This window comes from Ictidomys tridecemlineatus, chromosome 8, assembly GCF_052094955.1.
Source record: "Ictidomys tridecemlineatus isolate mIctTri1 chromosome 8, mIctTri1.hap1, whole genome shotgun sequence".
NCBI lineage: Eukaryota > Metazoa > Chordata > Mammalia > Rodentia > Sciuridae > Ictidomys > Ictidomys tridecemlineatus.
This window is the reverse complement of record NC_135484.1, coordinates 13,513,942-13,532,707: the sequence shown is the minus strand read 5'-3', so window position 1 is coordinate 13,532,707 and position 18,766 is coordinate 13,513,942. Positions and strand designations below refer to the sequence as shown.

The 18,766-nt window shown below is 37.3% G+C and overlaps 1 protein-coding gene across 1 annotated transcript in view; it reads left to right on the top strand.

Annotated features, from left to right (window-relative positions):
* Positions 1 to 11,246, top strand: part of Myct1 (MYC target 1) — a 39,137-nt gene extending 27,891 nt beyond the window's left edge. Inside the window, 2 exon segments of the mRNA XM_005321381.3 lie at positions 5,545 to 6,059; positions 6,548 to 11,246. Coding sequence (XP_005321438.1) covers positions 5,545 to 6,059 — 515 coding nt within the window. The 3' untranslated portion in view covers positions 6,548 to 11,246.
* The last annotated feature ends 7,520 nt before the right edge of the window (positions 11,247 to 18,766 follow it).

The window sequence follows — 18,766 nt, the reverse complement described above, 5'->3', positions numbered from 1 at the left end:
CTATGTCGCTTTATTGGAGAGTTTAAGCCATTAACATTCAGAGTTACTATTGATATATGGTTTGTACTTCCATCCATGTTTGATTATTTATCGTTTTTTTTTTTTTAAAAAAAAAAAATTTAGTTTGTTTTTCCATGATTATTTTTCCCCCTCGCCCTCTGTCTTTACCGAGGCACTTCCCTCTGATGGTTTTGGTTATTGTTTTTCATTTCTTCCTCATGTAGTGTTTTGCTCAAAATGCTTTGCAATGCTGGTTTTCTGGCTGCAAATTCTTTTAACTTTTGTTTATCATGAAAAATTTTTATTTCGTTGTCATACCTGAAGCTTAATTTTGCTGGATACAGAATTCTTGGTTGGCATCCATTGTCTTTCAGTGTTTGAAATACATTGTTCCATGACCTTCTTGCTTTCAGTGTCTGTGATGAAAAATCCGTTGTTAACCTTATTGGTTTACCCCTGAATGTAATCTGTCTCCTTTCTCTTGTAGCTTTTAATATTTTCTCTTTGTTCTGTATATTGGATATCTTCATAACAATGTGTCTTGGCGTTGGTCTACTGTGATTTTGTGTGCTCGGTGTCCTGTATGCATCTTCAATTTGTATATCTGTTTCCTTTTTTATTTCTGGAAAGTTTTCTGTAATTATTTCATTCAGCAGGTTACTCATTCCCTTGGTTTGAATCTCTGTACCTTCTTCTATCCCGATGACTCGTAAGTTTGGCTTTTTTATGTTATCCCATAACTCTTGGATGTTTTTCTCGTGATTTTTTACCAGCCTTTCTGAGTTGGCTAGACTCTTTTCAAGATGAAATAATTTGTCTTCATTATCTGACGTTCTGGTTTCTACTTGCTCCACTCTGTTAGTGATACTCTCAATTGAGTTTTTAATTTGGTTTATAGTTTCCTTCATTTCCAAGATTATGTTTTGATTCTTTTTTATAATCTCTATCTCCTGATAAAGGTGCTTAACTTCTTCTTTTATCTGTTTGTGTAATACATTCTCAATGTGTTCTTTTGCTGCTTGAATTTGCTGTCTCGTATCCTCTTTAAGGTTCCATTCCATCTGTCTAAGGTGTTCCTTGAGTTCTTTATATGACCATTTTTCTGATGACTCTAGTTCCTCCTGAATATTTAGGCTGTCCTGCATTGTTTGTACTCCTTTTCTTCCTTGCTTTTTGAAGCTGCTCATGTTACTTCTTGTTCTGTTTGACTGCTGCGTTACTGTTTACTCCTATAAATTTATTTGATGCTTGGGAGGAAAGGTATTAGAAGGGAATGGAAAAAGTCACTAAAGAGAATGAGAGTAAGCAGGTAGAATTCAAGGAAGGGGGGATAAGATCATTGAAAAGAAATGAAAAGACAAAAGAAGAAAAAAAATAGGAAATAAAAAAAGAAAAAAAAATTTTTAAATAATAAAAAAAATTAAAATTGGAAGAAAAAAAATTTTTTAAAAAAATTGTAAAAAAAAAAAAAAAAAATTAAAAAAACAAGAAAGAAAAATGAAACTGAAAGAAAACCCCAAATCAAAATTAAAACAACAACAACAGCAACAACAATAACAGCAACAAAAACAACAACAACAACAAAAAAAAAACTAATAAATGCAGTCTTAGAGTTTGATTAACTTCTCTTCCAGTAGGTGGCGCTGTGACCACCAGGCCAAGTTTCTCCTATCAATACGCGGAAACCAATCACTGTGCAGCAGCTCCTCCTCCCAGACTGGTCAAGTCTCCAATCCTGGGTGCCTAGGGCGTCCTCTTGTGTCTAGTCACTTCCCCACTTTTCCTCTAGCCAGGCCCCTCTCACGGGTGCCGCTCACCACAATACTGGGTACACACCAGGTCTGCTGCTCCCGGGAGCCCTGTTGTCATGAATGACTGGGCACACTTTTCCAGTTTGCCATTCCCTCAGACCCTAAGTTTGTAGAGCTTGGGGCTGAGAATCCTCAGCGAATTTTACTGCCCCTCCGGTAGCCACACCCCCGGTAGCTGGTACAAGAGACCTCAGCTGTCTGCACTGGTGGGAGCGGTAGTCCCGCGCCGGCGGGTCCCGCGCCACCTCTAATTCCCTCGGTCTGGCTACCGTGCTCACGGGAGAGCTGGGAGAGGCCCTTACAGGAGAGCTGAGATTGGCCCTTAAGGTTTCCCCGATGTGTGGAGAGGGAAGGCTAGCGAATTACACACCTGTAGCCGCAGGTTTCAATGAAGTTATCTCCTCCGCCGCAGTCTGATGACGTCAGTTCTCTGCCATGGTGGTATCTCTTGCAAATGGCGACAGTTCGTTTCCCTTTGCCGGGTGACCAATGCAACGGGTGGGTCCTTACTGTCTCTCCCAAGCCCCGTTTCACACCTGTGGCCACTACCTATGAAGGCTCGGTTGGCATTTACCTCCGTAGGATCAGAAGGGCTGACCGGTTGTTTCAGCCGGATGGATTAGTGCTGAGTCACAGCTGTTTGTCTGCGGGAAGCAGGCGAACGGGAGCTTGAATTCAGCCGATCCAGGTTCAGTGTGTGTTCTGAGAGGCCCAGACTGCTCGTTCCAGATCCACGTCAGCTCAGCATTGCCTAGTGATCCTCAGCAAACAGAATTAGGCTGTTTACGACTCCCTATGCCTGCACAGCTGAAGAGGTCAGAGACTTGATCTCTCCGCGCCCGCCGCCATGTTGAGCTATTCTCTTACAAATCCTAAAATTTCTTTTTAAGCAGAATTTTAGTTTTCAAATATTAGTTCACTGATAGCTAAATTAGGAATCATACTGTGCTACCAACAAGGCCAGCTTTAATATGGACTACATCTATTTGCTTTCTTTTCTTTTTTTTCCTTCTCTCTGTGCCACCCCTCCTTTTTTTTTTCTTTTCTTTTTTTTCTTGGTGCCAAGGATCCAACCAAGGGCCTTGCCCATGCTAGGCAGGCACTCCCAACCTCCATTTGCTTTCTTTGGATGTAACCTACCTCCACAAAACCTGTCTGAGGACATTGTTCCCTAAGGCTATATCAACATTATTTTTATGAGAAAGATTTTAGAATAACAGTTCTAGGCCTAGCAAATCTGTCCTAAATCATCTTGTAATTCAGAAATTATCATGTTATTTTTGGAGAACATATCATTTAGATTTGGTATAAATTATTGGTTTACAGGATTTTGATTATAATTGTTTTTGAAGATAATTGCCAGAAAAGATACCACAAAGGATGCCTTTCCACAGGATATAAATGTGGCAGCATATGGTAGAAGGTCACTAAAATTAGGCAGAGTGATTATGCTTATGCATTTGTTAAGATCAACTTGTTATTTCTGTCTTACAGATTTTCTATACATTAACTTAGGTTACAAGAAAAATCTGGAAAAAAAAACTTTGGCAATCATAAAATCTAACTCCATCATTTAAAAAAATACTGAAATTATGGAGTCTAAACAAATTCCCTACAAATCTCATGATGGGGAAAGATCTGAATCTTCTACCAGTGAGCTCTTGCTCTCTATAATGCCCCCCAAATCATGGTGATCTAAAGCAATGATCATCTACTTGCCCATAATTCCTTGAGCTAATGATTTGGGAGGAGATCAGCTTGATGGATTTTCTGCTGATTTTCAGCCTTAGTTGGTGAGTTCACTGGCAACTGACCTCTCTAGAATTATCCCTTTCACTTGTCAAAGATAGCAGGCTCTCAACCAGAGCAATACAGGGAACCAGGCCATGTTTTTCTGTCCCCACCACTGGCCTTATCCACATGCCCACAATGAGAGAATTCCCAAGCACAGCAAGGGTAGAAAATGAAAGTCTACTGCAGCTTAGGCTTGAACTTGCAAGGTTTGGATTCCATTGCATTCTTTTGGTCAAATTGAGTCCTGTACCCAGCCTGGATCCAAAGAATAGAAAAATAAATTATATTTTTATGAGAAAACAGAATACTACAGGGATACAGCCACATCAACGTGCATAGCAGCACAATTCACAGAAGCTAAATTGTGGAATCAAAACAGATGCCCTTTAGTAGATGAATGGATAGGGAAATTTTCATATATATACACAATGAAACATTACTCAGCATTAAAAGAGAATGAAATCATGACATTTGCAGGTAAATGGATGGAGTTGGAGAATATAATGCTAAGTGAAGTCAGCCAATCCCCAAAATCCAAAGGCAGAATATTTTCTTTGATATGAGGATGCTGACTCATAATGGCGACTGGGGAGGGGGGCATGGGAGGAATGGAAGAATTTTAGATAGGGCAAAGGGGAGGGAAGGGGAAGGGAGGGACTAGGGGGTAAGAATGATGGTGGAATGAGTTAGACATCATTATTCTGAGTGCATGTATGAAAACACAGAGGTGTGAAAATACTTTGTGTACAATCGGTGACTTGAAAAATTGTGCTCTATATGTATGATATGAAATGAATTGCATTCTACCATCGTGTATAGCTAATTAAAACAAATAAATAATTTAATTTAAAAAGTTGTATCCAGATATAAAGAAAGCACAGTGGTTGAGAGGAAAAGGCAAGCTTGGGTACAGTGAGAAAACCAGCACGGCTTGTGAACTATGTCAGGAGCGTGAAGGGTGGACAATATGGTCATTAGTGAGGCTGGAGGGGTCTTTCAGCGGGAGGGGTTTTTCCACTTAAAGTAGGGGTCAGATATTGAGTTTTATTCAACAAGATTTTATGTAGCTTGTACAAGGCCCAGAGTTCCATCCTACCTCCCCACCCCCCACCCCCCACACAATGTATTTAGTTTGAAAGAAGCAGTAAGACATCATTTCTATCTGGGAAAGGGATAGACTTCTTTTTTTATTTTCTGTTTTTTCCATGATGGGGGTGGGGGGAAGCAAGTTCTATGAATTGGAGGATATAGTTAAGTGTCTATGTAAAAGAGACTGAATGGGACTTTATGGACCTTCAGGGGACAGGAATTCCATTACCACAATCAGGACTTGATAGCAGCATGTGCTGGAGCCCAGGTGCTGCATAGTCATGGCATCATGGAGTCAGAGACCCATGAGATGGTCTTGAAGTTCAGGAAATAGGACATCAATCAGTCAGCTCTCCAGATGGTTCTGTGCCAGTACTTCCTGTCTCAGAATGAGCACAGGAAGCGAGGCATCATGAAGAAGGCTAGTGGGAGAAATTAGTGTGATTGACAGCAGGCGGAGGAAAAGGCAAAGTGACCAGGAAATTCTTTATCAGTTTGGCACTTAGGTTGCAATTGTCAATCAAAAGGAAATGATCTTTGAATAACATTCGCAACCCTAACTAACTGACGAGCTAAAGGATGGCCTTGGTGAAAGTATTTTTAGTTCATAAAGATGACAAATGGCATAAGCCTCCCGGATCGCTGCAGCTAATGGTGTTATTTGTATCTATCGGTTGGAATGAATGGAAGCCTGGGCTCGAATTTGGGCCCATCCATGTAGCACCGTTTCTCTTATCCAAAGTCGGCTTAAATTAATCGTCTCCCATGAATTCACGGTTTACACCCTGTCCTGTGTTTTTAATGGAGTACTTATTTAAAAATCAATTCAGCTGTCTATTCTTTGTTTCAGAGGACCTTCTAATGTCCTTCACGGTATCCATGGCGATCGGGCTGGTAATTGGAGGGTTTATTTGGGCATTGTTGGTTTGTCTGTCTCGAAGAAGAGCCAGCGCTCCCATCTCACAGTGGAGCTCCAGCCGGCGGCGGTCCAGGTCCTCGCACACCCAGAGCCTCAGCAGAAGTGGGTTCTACCGCCACAGCGGCTGCGAGCGCAGAAGCAACCTCAGCCTGGCCAGCCTCACTTTCCAGCGACAAGCGTCCCTGGAGCTAGCAAACTCCTTCCCGAGAAAATCGAGTTTCAGGGCTTCCACTTTCCATCCGTTTCTGCAGTGTCCACCGCTTCCCGTACAAACTGAGAGTCAGTTGGTGACCCTGCCTTCTTCCAGCACATCCGCCTCTGTCAACGCCTCCCAGCCTCTGAGCCGGCCGGACTTCCACTGGTCCAGCGACAGCCTCCGGGTGGGCTTCTCAATCCCGCCACCACCTGCCTATGATTCCATCATTAAGGCATTTCCAGATTCCTGAGTAGGACGCTTTCTTTCTTTTTGTTTTTCCTTTATTGCACCCCTCCCCCCTTTATTGAAAGGAAATAACAAATAGGCAAAACAGTATGTTGAAGGTTTGGTCCAAATGACAGATGAGTTTCCAGTGGATTTTGAATATGCTCACACAGGCTGGGTATTACAATGTAAAACACATCTTCTTTGAACACATTTTTTTTCCACTTATATCTGGCAAACATAATAATAATAAAATTAGCATTTTCCCCAATAGCTATATATTTATATACTTTGCATCCTATGTGAGGCTTATTCATTATAGTGATTCTAATCTGTGAATCTGTTATGATGCAGTACATGCTTTAGATTAAAATAAAATTTCAGCTATGCATAGTTTATAATCTTCATTTACTTTCCCATAGGACTGTAGCCTAAGGAATTTTAGTTTTACTTCCTTTAGTAATTGAACCATAAAGTATTTTACAATTTTGGATTTTTTATGGATTTACACAGGCACAAAACGGCAGAACATTGGAGACTCTGAAGTTCCTTGATTCCATTCGTTTATAAGTGAGAGAAGCAAACAAAGAAAGCCGACCTCTGTTGCTGTTGCCAGATGCTCCAATTTTGACACGCATTTTTCCAAGATGGACTCTTATGGTGCTTATCTCCTCAATCATTATCATATTATTGAAGCAAAAATCCTTGAATTTTCTAGTATGAGGATATAACTTCTTCACCACTGAAGTGATGTTGTTAGAAAAGGAACACCACACATTCGATTAATTCGACCTAAACGCAAACTGGTTTTGGCATTGAGCTCACATTTATCTTAAGGGATTAATTTTCTTTCTTAGACTTGGTTCTAGCAACTGGAAAAGCACTTTATCTAGGGATCTTCTCTTGTAACTTTGCAGACAAATAAGGATGAGTAACTGGGGAGATAATCTGTTATCAAAAGAGAAGCTTCAATCATGGAAAATTCTTCTTCCTGGATTGGTTCTCAGCCATTAGGAATCATCTCCTGTCTGTTTCTCTATGAATTCCAATACAAGTTTCTCTGAAGAGTCTTTGTGGAATGATTAAACCATGTCATGTGGTTGCTGGTGCAGACAGTTATTTAAGAGGACCCTGTCTGCAGGTGTTCACCTGTGTCCAAGAGGGGACATCCTTAAACGTGGGTACCAGAGAGCATCAGTAGCCCCATGTCAGGGGCTGCCCTTTGAATTTAATAACAGAATTTCACTGGAGTATCATTCAAAAACTTGTGGTTCACTTCTGAATAAGAAAGTATTTAGTGTATGTTGCTCTTTGTTTCTCTAAACATTGGGATTTTTAGTGAAGAAAATATACTCTCATTTTAGCTTCTGCAGCACAGTGGTCACAGCTAATAGTGTCTAAACATATTTTATATAATAAAACATTCCATATAGCATTTTTTATTAATTTCATATATTTTTTATTATTCATTGTTTCTCAAGGGAAAATTTTCTCCCTAATGTCTATAGAAAGGTGCTCTCTAATTAAATATGCACACAAGGAAAGAAGGAAGGAAAGGGGAAAGATGGAAGGAAGAAAGCAAAACTAAACCAACAAAAAAACCCCACAGAATATTCAATTCTTGTAAATTATTTTTTTAAATAAGAAAATTTAGAAGTTGCAATGTAGCCAAGTAAGATTTCAAGAGAGCTTTAATCTTAATAACAAGGCTATTTTAACTTTCAAGTCATTCTTAATGTTTAACAGGAAAAGAAGCAAAGTATATTTTTTTTCCTAGAATTTTTGTGGGGAGTAAAATATCTGCTTTATAGCTCTCAAATGAGGGAAACAACAGCAGAAATTCTTTGGCATATATAACTAAGGCTGTTTCCCAGCCTTAGCTATAAAATAATCAAAATGAGTATCTTACAAATATTATGCACTGTGTAAAATGTGAAATTAAAGCAAAAATTGAAGATTTTTTAGTTGTACTTTTTACTTGAAATGTTTTGTTGATTATGAAATAAAATTAAGTTTATTTCAATTTTGATTCACATTTTATTAATAAAAACACTTCTATAATGTGAGAGTAAGGAAATTATATAATTATGATAGGAGTCAGAAAGCCCTTTAAATAAAGAAACATTATACTACGTTTTTGGACTTGTTAAAACGATTGAATAAAAAGTCTCCTAGGGTATTCTTTATTAGTGAGCAGATTGAGACACAATGCCTTTTATATAAAAATGTGTAACAGAAAAAGGGTGACAACAAATAAATTTAACATGATTTTATATAAGTAAATGCAGAGAGAATTCATGAGTTTGTTCCAGAATTATTTGATGTATGTTTGGCAAAACAATAAGATAGTAAAAGGAAACATTTTAAGGTCAAAGGGATTAGATGAATTAGAAGGGAAAGATTAATAGCTGTGTTATTTAAAAATTCTGAAATCTGTGTATCAAAAGATTTATTTGTCAAAGTTAAAAAGAAAGATTAAAAGAAGAAGAAAGGAAAAGACTTTTACTGTAATTGTGGACAACAAATAACCAATATCTTTAAAGGATCAGAACAGATAATTTGCCAGAAAGAAATTTTAATTGATTAACAAGTGTTTGCTAAAATATTCAATGTTCCTCCTGAGACGGTATCCGTGTACATTTAAACAATATTCTAGCTTTTTTTGTTGATCACATTATCTAATTACAAAGGAATGAGTTCCTCACTGTTGGCACAGGTTTCTGGGGGAAAGATACATTGGGACTGCCCTTTGGAAGACAGTTTGAAAAGAAGGATCAACAGCCTTGCCCTGGCCAGACCATAAAGTCTCAACCTGCCTACCTGGTGTGAAAGTAGCAATGGATTTTTTTAGGGAGAACAATCCTGCTATACTGAATGGCCTTGTGTGACTGAGCCAGAGCAATCCATACCAGAGGGTAAGCAACTGAGCAAATTAAATCTGCCCTGCTTAGGGGTGAGAAGTTAGGATGAAGGGAGAGAGTGGGAGAATTTCCACCATGAGGGACTTTCAGGAGAAAGAAGATATTAGAAAAGCAAAGACTTGTGGTGAGAAGCCTGAAGCCTGAACAAACTCCCATTTTTATATATAGATATATAGATATAGATAGATATTCTGTGACTAACACTATATGGTCTATGAGAGGATAATCAGATCACTTCTGATTATCTTAAATAATGTGAGTTTGTTATATGTATCTTCTTTTTTAAGGAAAAAGCAATCTTTTTGATATTAAGTTAAAGTGGAATTTACAGTCAGAGTTTACGATTTACTGAGCAATAGAGACAATTTGGAAGCCACTCGAAAGAATTTAACCTCTGTGGAAGGGGATGTAACGATAGAGCAGATGTCTATCCTGTGTGAGGTCTGAGGTTTGATCCTCCCAGAACCCGGAAAAGTGGAAAGAGAGCGAGCAATGAATAAATTAACACCTAAAGTAGTGCAAGGAACAGATGATAAAAAACAGAACCTGAGATCCATGCATTAGGATAATTTTGCTCTGATCCAGAGAAGCTGGACCCCTATCCAGGGCCTCACCTTTTAGAGCACCTTTTTAAAAATGTTATAAATCTCAACTTGATGTGCAAAATTCACCTAGACAGACAGTGCCATCTGGACAAGGCGCCTAAGCTTCTAGGACCTCTCTGAATCCTAACCCCCCTCTTTGCCCTTTTCAGGTCTCACTGTTGAAGAGGTACTGTTGACCAAATGCTTAGCAATTCTGTGACTAACACTACAGGGCCTATGGGGTAGAATCCCAATTCTGGGAGGATAATCAGATCATTTCTGCAGAGAATAATGCATTCCTTTCTTGGAATTACATGATATTGGAAGACCAGAATGGGATTGACAAGCCAATTTGGGGGATCTTCATTAATGATAAGGAATTCTCATGTGCACTCAAAGGATAGTAAGTAACTATATAAGTAATTCTTCCCTTCCCATTTAAAACATTGCTGGAATGATCACTATATTTCATATGTTCCTATGAATTTTATAAAACATTTTAACCATCTTTTTCTCATATAGGATAGGGTCTGGCAAATGGTATTTGTCCAGGGTCTCACATACCTTGGGTGTGGCTCCTGTGTTGAGATGATATAGGGAGATATAGGGCATTTGTCTGATCTGATTTGCAAAGCAAGCAGGCCATGCTTTGTTCTGCTAAAATCATGTCATCTCTGATCCATGTAGTATAGACACTGTGTTTACTGAAGAGCTGTGAATATTGTAGACATAGCTCTAGAGTAGTTCCAAGAGGTGAGGCAATGCAGGAAGCAGAGATTTAGATGAGTCATTCTTATAGGACAAGTAAAATAGAAAGCAGCTGTGGAAGTGTACTAACACACCTTGTAAGGCCTGCTCTCCTAAGGTATGCTAAAGAAAGGGTGGATGCTCTTCAACAATGCCTGACAGGAGGATGTAGAACTGCAGGTCAGCATCTGTCACTGTAGCTGGAAATCTTTGCTGTTTGCAGCCTGCCCTTTCAAAATATGGAAAAGCAACCACAGAAATGGTTACAGCCATGCGGGAGTATCAAGGACTCTGTGATAATGAAGGGACTTAATTGAAAAATTGGACTTTATAGGTAAGCGTCTGCTTAGCTAAGACAGATAGTGGGAGGATGAACACTTAAGTTGGATTACTTTCTGCAATGTGGCAGGAGGGAATAGAACTGGTGGCTTTGAAGTAACAAAAGGCAAACAGTCAATGGGAATCTGAGTGAAGCTATGCTGGGTATGATGGTTATAGACAGGATGTTTGCTCAAAGATGAAGAGCATTGAGAGACCATTTTGATGAAATTGATATTATTTATATGAAAAGCTCATAAGATCAATTAGAAAAATCATTACAAGAGAGAAGCTAGAAAATCACCAGTGAAGACGAGCATAAAGAAATTTAAATAGAAAAAAAAATAAAAATAAAAATGTCCCTGAAAGTAAGGAAAAATAATAACTGTTTGTAAAAACTCACAAAGAACAATAACAAGATGCAGTAGAATTCTGATGATTGATCAAGTACATCAAGATTTGGGGCTGGGGATGTGGCCCAAGCAGTAGCGCGCTCGCCTGGCATGCGTGCGGCCCAGGTTCAATCCTCAGCATCACATACAAACAAAGATGCTGTGTCCACCGAAAAATAAAAAATAAAAAATATTTAAAATTCTCTCTCTCTCTCTCTCTCTCTCTCTCTCTCTCTCTCTCTCTCTCTCTCTCTCTTAAAAAAAAAAAAGATTAACATGCACTTTCCAGCTTAGGGACATATTATAATATTGTGGAGAAAACTCTCCCATTATCTGAACATTCGGTTTGGAGAGATGTTCATGTTTCAAAGCAAGCCAGAATAGAATTTATCAAATTAAGAAAAGGGACTCAAGCAACACATATGAAACACACACACACACACACACACACACACACACACCACACTTGCTGTGTGAAATTACAAAAATTGATTGCTTTATTACTAAATGAAGATGTTCTTTAGAAATTAAACTGCACTAATATTGTTATCAGAATCTTCAGTCATGAATTCCAATGACAAGTCTCTCCTCTTTCTCTTCTCTAAATTTACTGCTTCGAACCTGTTATTTCTTTTCTCTCTCTTTCTCTCTCTCTTTCTCTCTTTCTCTCTTTCTCTCTTTCTCTCTTTCTCTCTTTCTCTCTTTCTCTCTTTCTTTCTTTGTATAAGAAAGCATTATGACCACATACTAAGGAACACAGTTGAGTTCGAAATTTCGGAAGTTAATTATTGGATGATGAAGGATAAAAGCTATGGCAAGAGCACAGGATACATGGTTTTGTCTGTCAAAACTCCTGTGATTCTCAAAACCACATTCCTACCCGTGATTCTCCTTTCTTGTGTCTATGGCAGAATTACCACATGCAATCTCATTACATAGATACATACATAGAGCAGGCACCTGACCAAGCAGATGCAATGGCTTCTGTGAACTGTGTCAGCAGAGGGGTCTGGAGAGAGTAAGGCCAATATTTTCCAAATGAATAAAAGTGAAAGAAGTAAAATTTAAAATCTCTTTTATATATAATATGGGGAAGAGGAAATTGGGCTAACTCCTGAGAGAAGAAGGAAAAACCAAGTGTCAATCAATTTGAAATTCTAAGTCCCTATAATTCCTAAAGCTTTGTTATTTCTGTCTCCTTCCTATGACATGAGCAATAAAATCTTCCACTAGATTTCTATTAGCTATTGGGATCCAATGGCTTTCAATCAATTACAACTTTTATATAAAGAATACCAGGTTGGATTATAATAATTTGCCCAAATGATTTCTAATACAGGAATTTACTATATACCACTTCATTTCTAAAGAGGATAAACTGAGAAGCACATATATAAGCAAATTATGAGAAATTGTATTAGGAAATACCTATGAAATAAACTGTTTTCAGAGAATGGGCATGTGGACATGAGCATGTACTATACAGATCATATAGTTAGTGGTAGAAAATAAAAGTAGAAGTACAATGAAAAGTAAAAGATGTCAGAATTAAAATAAAACAAATTACATTCTTCACAGAAATAATTCTGATGAGATACATACACTCATACAAAACAATAGTTTTCTATAGCATCAAAAATGAAATTATGGCATTTGCTGGGAAAATGGAGGCCCCTGGTGAACATCATGCTAATTGGAATAAGCCAGATCCAGAAAGTCAAGGGTCAAATGCTTTCTCTCACATGCAGAAGCTAGACCAAAATCAGGATAAAAAGATGAGGGCACCCCATGAAAATTGAAGGGAGTTAGTGGAGTAGAAGAAGGAGATTGAGAGGACAGGAGGAGGAAAGGACAGAAAAAGGGAGAAATAATGGAATTAAATGAACCAAATCAGGCCAAGTACATATGTAAATGAACCACAGTGAATTTGTCATTTATGGACATCTATAAATCACTAATTAATAAAACTATAAATAAATAGGAGAAAGACTAGTGGAGTAAAGGAAAAGAAACAGAGAGAAAGGGGGATGGGAAGAGAAAGCCCTGGGGACTGCAGTGGGCAAAGTATGTCCCGTGCATGTATGATGATGTCAAAATGAGCCCCCTTATTAAGTATAACATTATCTAATACATTAACTATAATGCTCTAATAAAATATATATTTTTAATTTACAACTGTAAGCCTATCATATCTTGTCTAAAATAAAGTGGCTCAGAGAGGCTGAAAGTAAAAGATAGGAAAAGGTATATTAAAGTACATCTACAAGTATCCGAAGAATTTGGTTAAGATGAAATATAAAAATAGGACAAAGAATATTACAGAACATGGTCCAAAGAGGGCAAACAAGTTAAGAGTCTGAAGTGGTAAGTAACAAAGCACCGGAAATGTCTTTTATAAAACTAACTGTAAACAGAGTGAGGGTTGCGAAAATAATATTTCAATAAATTTGGAAGGTTTGAGTTTTGGTTCAGAAGTGTCAATATTTTCAGAGACTGTACACCTGAATTAATTTATAAATTCTGTGTTATTTCAGTCATAATCTTAACATATAGGCTTTGTTTTGTTCTTGTATTTGCTTTTGTTTTTTTAGCTTAGATAAAGATTAAAAACTTGAGAAACAGTGTCATCAACATTCTGAGAAAGAAGAATAAAGACAATTATCGTTAGTCTTCTTGACATCAAAATGTTCTTAAAGATAAAATAATAATTTAAAATCATGCAACCCAGAAAAACAAAGGGAAATAAATGTTAGAATCAATGGAGTAGAATAGTACAGGAACAGAACCAGACATATGTGAGAACTTAGTTAGGATGAGGGCAGAATTTCCAATAAATGAGAAAATCTGATTATATCATTAATGTCTTGGGGAAAACTAGATAACTACAGAGAAAAAAAAATAGCTTTCTCACTCACCTCGAAATATTTCCAAATGATTGAGGAACATAAACATAAAAATGAAATAATAATTAGGAACAAGAAAGGTAAATATTTTGAAACATCTGCATGGGTAAGCTTTTTCTAAGAAATACCGTAGATGGTATGATTTCAGATTTTGTTTTTCTCTTTAATTTTGAGGTTAGATCTTTTTTAAATGAGCAAATCTCAAATGCTTTAAGTGTATTTGAAAACAACTTTACTGAAATTTAATTCTTATAGAATAAATGACATACATTTTTAAGTGTAGAGATAAGTTTTGCTATATGTACACACCTATGTTGCCATTTTCAAAATTAAGGTATATGACACTTCCACCATAGCACAATGTTCCCTTACACACTCTGCCAATCAATGCTCACTTGTCACTGCCATCCCTAAGTTAACAAGAATCGGCTTTTTTCCATTATAGATTAGATTTATTTGTCTTGAAGTTTTGCACAAATGGAATTGATTCCACAGTATGTAATCTTTTTCATCTGTCTTCTTTCACTCAAGGTTAGTAATTTGAGATTTATTCATGCTGTTCCAGTTTTGATAATTTGTTCCTCTTTACATCTGAATAATCCAATTAAATCTTATGGAAGTGATATGCTACCACTTGTTTGTTCATTAAACTATTGATGGAAATTTTCCCCCAAATTTTTGAGGAATAAAATTTCTATGAACATTGACATGGAAATTATTGAATGGACCCATGATAGGCATACCAAGAGTCCCCCCAAAGATCAGATTCCAATCTCTTAAACATCTGAATGTAATCTTATTTGAAAAACTGACTTTGTAGATAAGGTTAAGAATTTGAAATGAAGATATTGTCTTGAATTTTCTGTGGTCCTTAAACATGACGGCAAGTGTCCTTATAGGAAAGGCAGTGGGAGATTTGTCACTGATACATTAAAAAAAAAAAAAAAAGGTAAAATGGAGACAAAGTAGAAAGAGACTTGAAAATGCTGGCCTTGAAGACTGGAGTTATGCAGCCGCAACTCAAGGAATGCCAGCAGCCACCAGGACCTGGAAGAGTTAAGGAATGATGGTTTGGGGAGAACCTCAAGGTGAAGTAGAGTTGAGACATCATGGTCTTCTCAGATCCTTCCTGGCTATGTGCATTTCCACATGCCCAGGAATGTGTTGGAGCTTTTCAACACCTTATTTCACATATTTTCCTTATGAATTTTTTGTTCTGCGTCTCTTTATTCTAACAGGTGTCTCTGTGTTGGCAGCTGCAAAATTGAACAACTGCTATTGATTATTTTCAGCAAATGTCAGGGGGAAATGGAGTTTGACACCTTGTGGGCTCTGAATGAGATTCTATAAGGACTATCCTTGTGAATGGGACTTTTAGTGAGCTGGGTCAAATAGTGACTATTCTTGGGGCCTGGGTCTTTCAGAGACACCCACACCATTTTCACTTCTCTGGTGACGTTAGGCAGTGGTAGCAAACCTATTGAATTTCAAAGCTACCATACAGCTGACAGCTAAAACATCTCACATCACAAAGTTCATGATTATTACTAAGATTTAGGTATTTTTCTTGAATAAATACTTCTTGTTGCAAAGTTTTGGTTAATTTCCACAGGACTGAAAAATTATTTTGTTTTTGTTTTTTTTTTTCTACTGTTTCTTATGGAGGCAAAAATTTCCCCAGGTCTTTATTCCATCACTCCAGGAGTGCTTCTGCTTACTGACATTTTGGTGTTCAGTGTCTTGCTCTTAGAATCTACTGGAACAAAGTGTAGAGTCCTAAAATTTACAAACAGTCCATCTGTCCTTCACTAGAGTACTGTGGTTATTTCTTTTGGCTCTGTTTTCCTTACTATACTAAAAGACATGAAGGTCATTTCATCAAGGTCATTCTCTGGTAGATTTTAAGGGCATACTCTTCCTAAGCCAGGAATTTCTTGTGCAATGAGTTTGTGAAATTTCTAACAATGGTTAAAAGTAGCCGTATCATATCTCGATTTCAAACTCTGGGCCATATTATTTCAAGAATTTGGGTATTTCAACACTTAAGAATAAATATCCACCTTCATTAAGCCCATTTCTTCTGGACAAATTATAAAATTTATGGTTCAAATCCTTTCCCCAAAGATGTTGAATCAAGGAGATGCTCTTGTGTGATGTACATGAAAGCCAAACAGGGTGCCTGACAAATCTTCACCTTGGTGTGCCATTCTTCTAACTGGAGGAAATAAGCAGTGTTGTGCTTGGGTAGAAATAGCAGAGGGGACCTGAATGTAGTGACCTATTTGTCCTTCACCTTTCCTCTGTGTTTGTGCTTTCTCACAGGTTGCTCCTCACAGAAATTCTCATTAGAGGAGGCACTTCGGTAACATTTCCGCATGCTTTGACATTTTTTTTTTTTTGTAGAAAAATTTTCATTCTATTGAGTTAATTCCACCTCAAGGTATTTGCATACATGGTGTGGGTCTGGCCTTTGACGTTATCTTCCTGAATGATCTCTGATTGCTCACTCAGGCATATTGTAGACACACCGTCTGATTGAATCTTGTGCTATCTTTGCCAAATCAAATCTGTAAAGTTCACTTGCAATTTAATGTATTGTTTTTGAGTCATCTTGACATTTTGACTTCGTAAGTGTAAACTGAAAACTGCATTTACTGGAAATTTGTTTTTAAAAATAAAACAACATATGCCAGATCCCTGATCTACGGATGCTTTATAAAATTAGGCAATGCTTATGAGGTAATGCTGCTGAAAGAAAATTAAAAATAGGAAATTTATCTCTAATATTTCTATGACACATGAAAGAACAAGACTGGGTTCAATACCAGAAGAAAACATGCCAGGAAGTGTGTCAATGACTAGGGTAGTAGAGTCCAGTTTTTAAAAGGGAAGCAGAAGAGGAGCATCAAGAGTGCAAATGTTTAGCATTGTTGGAAGAACTTCAAGAGAAACTTGTCTTTATTTCAAAGTTGTAAATACTGTAAATAAATAACATTTTTGGTAAGTGAGCTTGTATTAAGAAATCAGCAGGCATTGATAGGAATCCATAGCAATGTTTGGATGTTTCATAGTAAGTGATACCCTATTTTTGTAGTAATATTGAAAGGTAAAATTTTTCTGGAGGATACTTTTTATTAGTGTCTTATGCAATCTAAAGATAGCTCCTGCTGCTGGATGGATCACCATATGCTCCAAGTAAGATTCCATCATAATATTTGTGTTACTATTTATCTATACACATGCATGATGAAGTCTATAGTAAACAGAACACTGCACAACATAATGAACAGAGTGCTAAGTGATGTCCTCAGGGTAACTGCAGCAGGAGTCTCCTGGCAGTGTGTTTCACCAGAGCTGTCACCACCACCATGAAGTACAATAAACACCATCACTGAGAATCGTCCTGTTGAGGCAAACACTATATCATTGACGTGTTCAGAACTTCATTGATTCGGCAAGGAGGTTTCTGGAGAATCTTCAATAGACCTTCCTAACCCAGATTCAAAAACCCAAAGGGGATTGATAGATACAGCTTCAAAGATAAATCCAGGAATCCTGTGTATCCTCTGGATGTCTTTCTTTGAGGACAGAATTTGTAGTTTTCATCAGAAGGAATTTTACTTCAAAAAAGGTTGAGCAATATGAAGAAATTGCACATCCATTGTGAATTTATTTTTAAAATTCAATTTTCCTAAATGTGTACAATGTCAATTTTGAGATTGTGCTTTCTGCCTAATTTGTAAAATGAAGAAAAAATTCTGTTATCTCACATTTGAGAATGAAAACGTGCTCTAATTTATCATCCAGCCAGAGTAGACTTCAACTCTTCTTACAAAAGTTTAGATGCTGATTTAGGGCTAATTGGTAGAGAAACAAATTCCATTTATGCTTAGTGGTAAGCACAGGGTGTATGCTTAAAAAAGAAATGGCTCTCCATTTGAAATAATTTAGGATATGTCCCAAATGAAATTGCAAAACTTCAAAGGATTATATAATGTCATGTGTTGAGAACTTTAACATGAGTATTTTTTATAAAGCAGGCATAACCAAAACTACATTGAATATTACAAAAAAAAGAGTTGAATAAATAACTCATAGACTGTCTGGCTATGAGCAATACAATTTCCTGGAACAATATAATAAGATAAATTGCTTACAAAATGTATCCTCTATAACTGAATGACATACGTTGCTGAATGGGGTTGTTAGCCATAAATAAATTAAAAGTTTTCTTTCTGGCAATGGAAAGTTGGTCTAGAAGTTCCTTAAGGTCTTATCTAGATTTGAATATAAAAACTTTTTATGTGTTTGTGTTTATGTATAAACTAAGATTTAATATGTATTTTGTATATTAAGAAATATATTGGTGATCATATCTATATCTATAGTCACATCAATCTGTCTAGTCCCAAAAGAGATTGAATATTTTCTCTAAGGTCTTGCATTATATGGAAACGGTAGATTTAGGATTCAAACCCAGGCAATGTAGCCCAAGGGCATACCCCTCAGCCACCCAGTTGTCCTCCCTCTCTGAGTAACAATGTGATCACACCATATACTAGGCTTGTAAAAGATGGTTGTCTCTCCACTGTCTGTGAAAGGACTTGGTCAAGGGACAATGTCTAATAAAGTACTGATTAAATCATGAAAAGTGAAAGTATTGTGATAAAAAGAATACCTGCCCCTACTAATTGCTATTAGAAATAAGTGGTGCTCTGTCAAGACCATTGTAGAGACTGTGTAGTTTCTCCAGGGTTCATGCACAGGGCACAGAGAGGAGAGGGCAGCCAGGAGAACAGCTGGAGCTCCCCTTTTGGTCAGCTACAGTTTCAGTGTGGGAAGTAACTGCTTCATTTTTACATAATTA